Source organism: Cimex lectularius, unplaced genomic scaffold, assembly GCF_000648675.2.
Source record: "Cimex lectularius strain Harlan isolate CLEC.00 unplaced genomic scaffold, Clec_2.1 scaffold297, whole genome shotgun sequence".
Taxonomy (NCBI): domain Eukaryota; kingdom Metazoa; phylum Arthropoda; class Insecta; order Hemiptera; family Cimicidae; genus Cimex; species Cimex lectularius.
The window spans coordinates 309,914-319,634 of record NW_019392866.1 but is presented as its reverse complement, the minus strand read 5'-3'; the positions used below and the strand labels follow the sequence as shown (position 1 = coordinate 319,634).

Below are 9,721 nucleotides of genomic sequence, written 5' to 3'. Positions count from 1 at the left end.
GTGAAGAATGGGCTAACCTCCAACAAACAGACATTTCCATTCTGGTAGAAAGTATGCTGAGGAATCTTCAAGATGTAAATAAGTCAAGAGGAGGAAATACGCGATATTATTAATTAAAAATTAAAACAAATTTCATTTTTTTTTTTTACTTAGCAATTTATATATATATACATAATATTACTTTTTAGACAAAGACTCAATTATTGAACGTTAAAAAACGTGGAACTTTGATTAATATATAACATATATTATACGAATCAAGTTATATGTATATATACAAAAACACCTTTGGGAGCTCCACCAAAGAAATGTTGGAAAAATTAGAAAAACTTATTGAAAGAATGCCACGAGTAGTGCAAGTCGTCTTGAAAAGCAAGAGGGGATTTTTTACGAAAAAAACGTATAGAACGCACACTTTTTTTCTGCGTTATTACTATTAATCTATTGCTGTATATCATTTTATGTACATTTATTTAATAGATATCTTGTCATTTTGTTTGAAATCTTTATTTTCATTCTTTTATTGCAAAAAATTGAGGTGGTCCTAAACTTTTGACCAGCATTGTAAATAGTGTAATAACTTGAAAACGAAGACGAAGAAAAGATTATTTTTCAAGAGAACCAGTTTCAGGAAATGACTTCATAGATAGATGAGGTGATACCGTTTATCACAGTGGCTAACCTTCTTTTGGTATAACCTTACTTATCAAAACAATGTTAAAATAGTCTCGCTTATTCACCGTTTAGGAATGTCACTTCGGCCGAGTTGATATTTTTAAATAAATAAATTTTCGTCGGGCGATAGAAAACGGATTTTAAACGATATGGCCCCAGAAACACCTCTCGAACGAGCTTGCGTTCTTTTTTCCACTTTCGTCTATGACTCTAAGCTGGAAGAACAGTTGACCCGAGCTCCCAGCGTTGGTGATATGGTCGCGCAATTCTATCAACTGATGAGCTTGAGCGGGGTTTTTCCGAAACAGAACCACCCGAGTAAAAAATCAAATAACAATTCGGTGGCGTCCAGGACGAAAGGCAATCGTTATTACTCCGAGAAAGATTACATGAAAGCTCTAGAGTTGTACACACGAGCTGTCGGCGAGGCACAAAACAATAGCGCCGAGCTGGCACTGGCGTACGCAAACAGGTCCGCGGTGACTTTCTGCCTGGAAGAGTACGAAGACTCCATCGTGGATGTTGAGAGGGCTTTGAGCGGCAAGTATCCGCAGATGCTGAGGGTCAAGCTGCTCGAAAGGAAAGGGAGATCCCTCGTCTTTCTCAGATCGTATAGAAAAGCGGTTGCCACTTTTGAGGTAAGCCCTTGCATGTTGAAACTAGACCATGGGTGAACGTTTAATTCTCACAAAAGAATGACAGCTTGTGAGAAAGAAGAGCATTGCTGATTTGTTGATCTGCGATACACTGTGGCGTGAGATCCAGCCGTTTGAAACTCAGTCTTACCAATGCCGCTGCAGAACATGGCCGACATTCACCTTGTTGGATGGTGTTATGAAAATCCTTACAAAACGTTCTATCCCTTCTTACATGTCAAATTTGCAGTTTGGAATAAGTTGAAATGAATTTTGCCTTTATTACGCCTTGTCTATCTCTGAAGCAACATGGAAACGAATATGAAAATTATTTCCTTCAACAAATGAAAAATAATGTGGCGAGATATGCTAAACCTAACTAAAATGTCAGTTTTAAACTTTCTTTCAAATCTTAAGATACTATGAAGAAAAGGTTGACAGACGGAAAGCTTCGAACACACAGAATGGTGTGCACCAGCTGGGTATAATTTTTAAAACATGTGAAACTTTGGTAAAATAATATACAGTGGAGTCTCACTACTCTGAAAGTCCACCTTATCCAAACATGTTTTTATCGATAATGTGGATATTTTTTAGTTCACAAAATATATCTGGGGGACCGCGGTAGCCGAGTGGTTAGCATGAGAGACTCTCACGCCGTGGTCGTGGGTTCGATTCCCACCGTCGCCTCTGACCCTTTTTCCCGATAACCCCCCATTTTGAACACACAAGAATTCGTACTATGGCTAATATGCAAGATCATAAGGCCAATAAAATAAAATAAAAAATAAAAATATATCTAATTTCTTTCTTGTATTTATATAGTATTAATTGTCAGTTGTGGCTTTTCCCACTACTTACTCTACTGCCTTTAGTTTGGTCATTTTGGCTTCCCACCATAATTATTACAAGGCCTTTTTTCTTTTTTTAATTTACAAACAAACAAAAATAATGTGTTTTCACAAAATGGAAAAAAACTCTAAAGAGCATTCAAACCCGTCATACTTTCAAATGGGGGGGAAACTCTAAAGATCATTGATCACATGAGCGTAGATGACATTAATTCTTTACACCATATAAAGCAATATAAAAGTAATAAATTTATCCTGGTTCAAACCACTCAATTCCCTAGACCTTTATACTTTTAATATTAACTGTATTCTCCCTAAACAACCATGAGGTTTTTTTAAATTTTTAGCTTTTGAATCATCTGTTCATTTCACTTATTTGCAACTTGCACCGAATTGGGCCTTAGAATTTAGATATATGTACAAGGGACTTGATCATTAAAAGGTACTGTACCTTTTGAGCCCCCAACCATTCAGTTCCTAAAATCAAACCACACTCACAAAAAAAAAAAAAAAACTGTTTAATGTATTAAAAATACTAAAAATAAATCAAGGTACTGTGCAAATTGCATTCATTTTCATTTTTCTTGAATTTTCTTCATATTCTACTTGTCTTTTATATTCTTTGTCTTTTGGAAGTCTTACATTCTTATTATTAGCCAGATTGGCCTCAAAATGCATCGGCATTAATTAATTTTTTTTTTTTTTTTTGTGAGAGTGTGGTTTGGTTTTAGGAACTGAATGGTTGGGGGGTCAAATTACCTAGCTATTGATAGTCCATAGCCCCAGTTCATCATCGGTGGTTGGACAAACAAGACGGAAGGATGTCTGATCCCCACAGAGGGTGATTCTTGATGTCTGCCAGTAATTTGCAAAAGCTTGAATTGCCGGTGTACTGTAAGAAATGATAGGCTCAGCATTATTTGTATGTGCAGATTTGAGCTTTTATAAATCAGTAATCAGTTGGGTGTGAACTTATCTATGTTAATTACACCCCTCTGAGAATGATTCCTTTGAGCATTGCTCATTGTTGCTCATGCCTGACGGAGGATCTCTTTCATTGACTGAGTGTCCCATTCTTTCAGTTTAAGGTTCTCTTTTTGGGATTTAAGAGTATGTTTGATTACAAAACATTCCTCTGAGTTTAGACCTGGTTGGTTTTTTTAAGAGAACATGTGGATCAGTTTAATTTAATTTTATACTGAGAAGCGCTAATAATATTTAATTTATTTTTGTTTACATTTTATTATTATGTTTGTATGTTCTTAATAGCCTTTATTAGAGTGAATTTCAGCCACATCAATATAGAAGAACTTTTTTTGTGTTTACTACTTTATTTTTTTAATAAAGTTCTTTTTTATTCCTTTATTCACTAAACTGTGTTAAATAGATAAATAAATAATGCATTTAATATAGTAATGTATTAAATATATGTTATTTATGGGCTGACAAACATCAGGCCATCATCACCAGCCTTCTGCAATTTAAACAAAAAATTCTTTTTTCTTTTTTTTACTTCTTCCTCGTTGACTTTTATTTTGTCTCCTGTTTTCTTGACTTGCTAAGCTACAGTTACGTAATTTTTTTTTAAATGATTAGATAATGGAATTTAATTGTTCTGTTAACCGATAAATAATACAGTATAAAACATATTAAACTCATTCCGTAGGTGTAGGTCGTTTTGCAGTAGTTAGACATCAACACCCAATTAGGATGCCAGAGATATTCCGTTTCCCAAAATATTTAAATCTGATTTTGCAAAATCTAAGCAACAAAGAGCCATGAAGAGATAAATTTGGACAGCTACTACCTAATTTCACTAACAATATTCTAAATTGAATTCCAACCATATTGAAATGGGACAAACTTACTTTACACACCATACACCTGAATTTTTAAAATTAAAATTTTAAATTCTTACCCATCTTGCGCAATTGAGTTAAATTCATTAGATAATGACACTGCTAGATCAAACTTCAGACCTATATAGGTACTGTGCAAATTGCATTCATTTTCATTTTTCTTGAATTTTTCTTCATATTCTACTTGTCTTTTATATTCTTTGTCTTTTGTAAATCAATTAGCCAGATTGACCTCAAAATGCATCGGCATTAATTAATTAAAAAAATGGTTGAAGAAGTTCACTAGTGTACAAATTTAAATAATTTTAGGTTACTTTATATCAGCAGGGAGTTGAGAGGACAGCCTTGTTTTTCTCTCCTATTCATCTAAACACTTCGCTTCTTCCCTTCATAGACCAAACTTTAATCTTTATAGGAAATAGAAAGGGCAGTCTTTGAGGAGATGCCCAGGTTGCGGAATTTAAAAATGAGCGAATGCCTATCCAGAGTCAAAAGCAATGGAAAAGTCTTTACAAAAGAAAACCATAGACCTTCATCTTCTTCACATGGAGCATAGTGTAATAAAATAAATGAAAGTGAATATACTGATGGACAAAATAATTGCATTGCCCTTAAATTTTAATGTGTTTGGGTTTAGTCATATTTTGTCAAAAATAAGTTTGGTTGTAAAAATAATACATTTGAAAAAAAATGCTTATTACCTCATTCAAAAAAATTTGAGTAAAGAACAAAAAAATTTTTGTCCCCTTTAATGCCGAGTATTTCCACCTCTGGCACAAATCACCTGGTAAATGCCTTTGCCATCCTCAGAAATTAGTTCTGATAAAATCCTGAAGAATTCTATCCCATTCAACCAGAACAGCCGTTTCAGCTCTTCTAGGTTGTTAGGACCTGAATTTCGTGGTCGTACTCATCGGTTCGTTGCAAATGTCTGTGTTCCATTGGGTTCAAATATGAACTTAGAGCTGGCCATTCCAAGCACTCAATTCCAACCTCACTAGGGTAGTCATCCACAATACGTGCACTATGGGGCCTGGCATTAATCTGCATTAGCAAGAATTTCTTGCTGATCTTCAGTTTCTTGTGCCTAAATGACAGATGACTACTTGTATACCTGGGTTGAAAACTGCCTTCTACAGTGAAGCCCTGTTTATCTGAAGTGCCAAAGAACCCTTTCTATTATAGATGTATTTACACTCAATTCTCCTGGTGACTTCTCGCTGGCTGTATCCTTCTCTAATAATATTATGACCCTGAGACACACTCCCTCAAATCCACCTGATCTGTCATGTTTAAATTCACTCCTTAATAAACCAGCCCTCTTTTTGTGTGTTTCTGCATTATTGCAGTTATTCAGCTAGTCTACAGAGCTTTGTCCAAATTAGTTCGGAATAGTGGGACTTCAATCGACTGATTTAATAATTACAATTAATTGGTCAAGTGGACCACGAAATTAGTGAATTTAAATGATTTAATAATTTTTATTGATGAATCAAGTGTGTACATTTTCTGATACACATCACCTTGGCCATTGTCAATCACCTTGGCGTAATTGTGATGATATGTGGCCAATTATTGTAAACCGTTATTTTACAGTAAAATGTTATTATTTTTTAATGTTCTTTGCCTTGCATTGACAATAAGCTTTGGGTTTATTTATTTTTTTTATTTTTTTCAAGGAAGCATTACAAGCATTGGAGTACAGTAAGATACCAAATAAACAAAGGTCCAATTTCCGCACATCTATTGAACTGGAAATAGCAGAAATCAGGGATAAGTGCGATGATGTGATAAATAGGGTCCCAGCTGTTATGCCAAAGCTGACTCATCCCCCTTCAGACTGTATAGAATGTGCGTCAAACGCTGTAGATATTGATTACATGCCAGGAATGGGGAGAATGGTAGTTGCGGCGACTGATATATATCCTGGTAATTTGTTTTTTAACCCATTGCCAATTATTTAATTATATATTTACAATTTTAACAGGTGATGTTATTGCAATTGAAAGGCCATATGTATCATCCGTCTTGGCTAAGGAGTATCTTCTTTTCTGTTACATGTGCAAAAAGAGGTGCCATTCTTTAATTCCCTGCTTGAATTGCCCTCAGGTAAGAACACTCATTTCCTTAAAACAAAAGGGTTAAAAAAAATCTCATTCATCAATCTCCTGATATGCACTCTTCCTATGATGTCCAAAAGACTCCTTTCAAAACATTTAATACCCATCATTAACGTTAACAAAATAATTCCTTTTGAGCAATTTGGCTTCCATGATCTGACAAGGTTTCAAAGTCATTGACACTATTTCCTCTGATCTATAGACAGTATTGCTTTGGTTTGTACCTGGATGTGGCCCAGCTTTTGATATGGTCTAACACCAATCCTTTTTTTCAAACTTCCTAATGCTTCCTACCACTTCTTACTATTTTATACAACAACAAAAACTCAGATATCATGCCAGTAAAAGCTGGCATCCGACAAGAAATCATTTTTAGTCCCATCCTGTTCATCATTTATACTATTGACTTTCCTATTCATCCCAACACTATCATTACCACCATGATGCCAGTGCACCATAATTCTGTCTCTAACCTGAAGCAACCTCCACATCCAAGAACACGGTTTATTAAAGGCTGGTGCAAACAGTTGAGGCAGAAGAAAAAAACCGTCTTGCCTTCTACCATACATCAACAGCTAGGAACCGACTTCCTCTCAAGTTACTACAGACTATACCTACACAGCAGACTGACATGGAATGTCCACACAAGATTTAACTGACAACTTAACATGAGACTTGGACAACTATGAATTCTTTTGGGACAGCAATATTTTTTGACTGTCAAAATTCAACATTGGATTGGAACTGGAATTAGAGTGGAACTGTAGGTTCAGCTAATCCAACTAAAATCCAGTGCTAAAAATGATAAATGATTAAATCTGTGAACCATCTTTTACGAAAAGAAAATCCAATGCATCCAATTGGACACATTCATAAGTGCTCAGGCAAATTGTCAAAGCTCCTCACCATGTAACTAACTTCACAATCCACAAGGACTTCAGTAGTCATGGGCATAATAACTGCCAACATTGCCTGGTTTCTCTTAACCTCGTCCTCTGGGTGCTGGCGATAGTGTCAGTGTTGTGATCAAGAGGAAAAATTATTTATTTAAAAAAATTATTATATCTTTTCTCCAGGTATTTTTTTGCAATGAAAACTGCCGAAATTCATCGTGGAATGAGAGCCACAGAGTCGAATGTGATATCCTTCTTACGCTTCACAAACAAGGCTATAATAAATTGGCCCTCTTAGCTCTGCACATTTTGTTGAAAATGACGAACCAAGGAGACGGCCTTAGAGAGTATGTATATAACGAACATAAATTGCACAGTGTGAAGTCACCAAAGCTCAGAGGATTCAAAGACGGTAAATACTCATGCAACAAATACTCTACATATCACCTCGAAACGAATTTTGGTTTACGGAGTTGGGACGATGATACTTTCTCAAGGGTGGTCGGGGCGTGTTGCATGCTCCATGTCTTAAAACAAACATCATATTTTGATGCTGTTAAGGAATCGAGGGATGAGAAATTACTTTTCAGACCGAACATGTATCCTGACCTGACCCAAGTAGAATCGATCGTTGGAGCGATATTATTAAAATATCTTTTCATTGTATCTTGCAATGCTCATGAAGTATCTGAAACAAGAATAATAACAAAACCAGAAGTCAGTTCTGAAATTGCTGAGATCGGTGCGGCTTTGTACCCTTTTCTCAGTTTAATCAACCATTCTTGTGATCCTAATGTTGTAAGGACAATTCACGATGGAGACTTGGCCGTTCTGACAGCTATACAATTTATCAAGAACGGTGAACAAGTAAGTCTTTTCACTCCCAATTCCTTATTGAAAAAAGTAAAGTAGTTTTTAATTTATAGGTTTTTGACAACTACGGATATCATCATGGAATCCATGGCGTTGATTTAAGACAAGAATCTCTTGTCAGGCAATATTATTTTGTTTGTAAATGTCGAGCTTGTTTGGAGGACTGGCCCACCGTTAAAAAGCTACCAGAATGTGTATATCTAGAAGGGTAAATGATTACTTTTAATTATTAATTTTATTAATTGATATTAATATTTAAAATATATTTTTTTATAATTTGTCACTATAGTGTTGACAAGGCGGCAGTGGAGGCGGCAACTAAACAATTTCAGAAAGAAGTAACAAAGGTTGTCAACAATAATGAAAACTACGATTTAAAATTTTTATACAATTTTTTGGGTATGCTGCACAATTCAGTGCAAAGGCCTTGTGCACTGTATTGCAAATGTCAAGAAGTAATTAAAGAATGTCTTATCCGCAATGCCAATCATTATGTATTCAAATAAGTATTTTCTTTTTGATGTTGAATTTATAAAAAATTTTACTAACGAATATAGCTCAAGGGAAAGAATCCCAATACTGAGGTTATGTATTCACGTTATTTAATTGGAATTTATATACATATATTTTATTTATATATGTATATGAAACATATGTAACATACTTTTACCAAAAATATAAATATGTATATTTTTCTTATTATTTATTATATCAATTTTAATCCTTAGTTTTCATGATTTAAAGGTTTGTCCCATACTGCCTTCTTAACTAAACAAACATACCATACTAATAATTCTACAGCACTGTCAACTCAAACATGTGCTGTGCTGCAATGTTTTATATAATAAAACAGAAAACTGATTTCTGGTTTATATAAGTTTAACAGTAACATGCATATGCAATACATTGTACAGAGTTGAGCCATCACTTCTAGCAGTGCGCCGGCAATTCCAGCTCTTTTATTTGCAAATACCAGCAGGCCTCAAGAATCACCCGCCTTGGTGTTGACCTGAACCTCCAGCTGCCAAGGTTGGGCTCCAATGCTAACAGCTAGGTCATTTCAGTCCCCACTGAAATCAGGTCCTGAAACCTATTCACTCTCTCTTAAATACACTGACAGGCAAAAAATTCCACCATTGATTTTTTTTTTTTTTTTTTCATTTTCTTGATAAAAGAAAATTCTGCCCTTAATTTGTTTCATTAATTTTTACCCATAAATATTGGTTTATGCTGTTTTAAATTGGGAATATCAATTATAGGTAAACACACTTAATCTTTAACAATTAATTAAGGTATAATCTAAAATGAAACTAATATATTATTTTTGTCATCTTTTCTATTTCCATGGGCCAAATATTTAGGGGGTTGGCTTGATGTGTCCCATCTAGTTGAAACACAACCATTGCAGCCACTAATGCCCCTGCTTTTTTAGGAAAAAGTGTACTTTCCAACGTATGGCTCTTATTTATAGGGATTTCACAATAGACCTATTTAATTTTTTTGATAGGTCCATTCTGATTTTATGGACCTACATTATAAGTTGATGAGTAGGAAGTAAATTGTCTTTTTCAGAAAAGCCAATTTATGACAGACTACTCGCCACGTTCAGTCGTCCAGACATCCATTTTGAACTATAAGTATGTAAAAACTCGTCAAAGTACTTTATTTAAAAAACAGTCACTGAAGATGGTCTATATTATACTGAAACACGTCTGACAAATAAATGCCTATTGTGGAAAAGACAATTTACTTCCTACTTTTCAACAATGGAGAAAAAGTTTTATTTGACGCCCATCAAAAAAAGTTAATTTTTTG

At 34.7% G+C, this 9,721-nt stretch overlaps 1 protein-coding gene across 2 annotated transcripts; it reads left to right on the top strand.

Moving 5' to 3' along the window:
* Positions 1–694: 694 nt before the first annotated feature.
* LOC106665273 (SET and MYND domain-containing protein 4-like) lies at positions 695–8,563 on the top strand. 2 transcript variants are annotated; one of them, XM_014391593.2, is made up of 6 exons: positions 697–1,313; positions 5,700–5,949; positions 6,008–6,129; positions 7,217–7,900; positions 7,960–8,114; positions 8,196–8,563. In XM_014391593.2, the coding sequence occupies exons 1-6, from the start codon at positions 825–827 to the stop codon at positions 8,410–8,412; spliced, it is 1,917 nt and encodes a 638-aa protein (XP_014247079.1). In that variant the 5' UTR covers positions 697–824; the 3' UTR covers positions 8,413–8,563. The 2 variants fall into 2 exon arrangements, with proteins under 2 accessions (XP_014247080.1, XP_014247079.1); XM_014391594.2 differs by lacking the exon at positions 8,196–8,563 and having other exon boundaries at positions 695–1,313; positions 7,946–8,114.
* Positions 8,564–9,721: the final 1,158 nt, after the last annotated feature.

What these genes read in the sequence shown, in the direction of transcription:
- LOC106665273 (XM_014391593.2), top strand. Translation starts at nt 825, where the DNA reads ATGGCCCCAGAAACACCTCTCGAACGAGCTTGCGTTCTTTTTTCCACT. An exon ending in CCTGCTTGAATTGCCCTCAG is followed by an intron (nt 6,130 to 7,216) that starts GTAAGAACACTC and finishes TCTTTTCTCCAG; the next exon opens with GTATTTTTTTGCAATGAAAA. An exon ending in GAATGTGTATATCTAGAAGG is followed by an intron (nt 8,115 to 8,195) that starts GTAAATGATTAC and finishes TTGTCACTATAG; the next exon opens with TGTTGACAAGGCGGCAGTGG.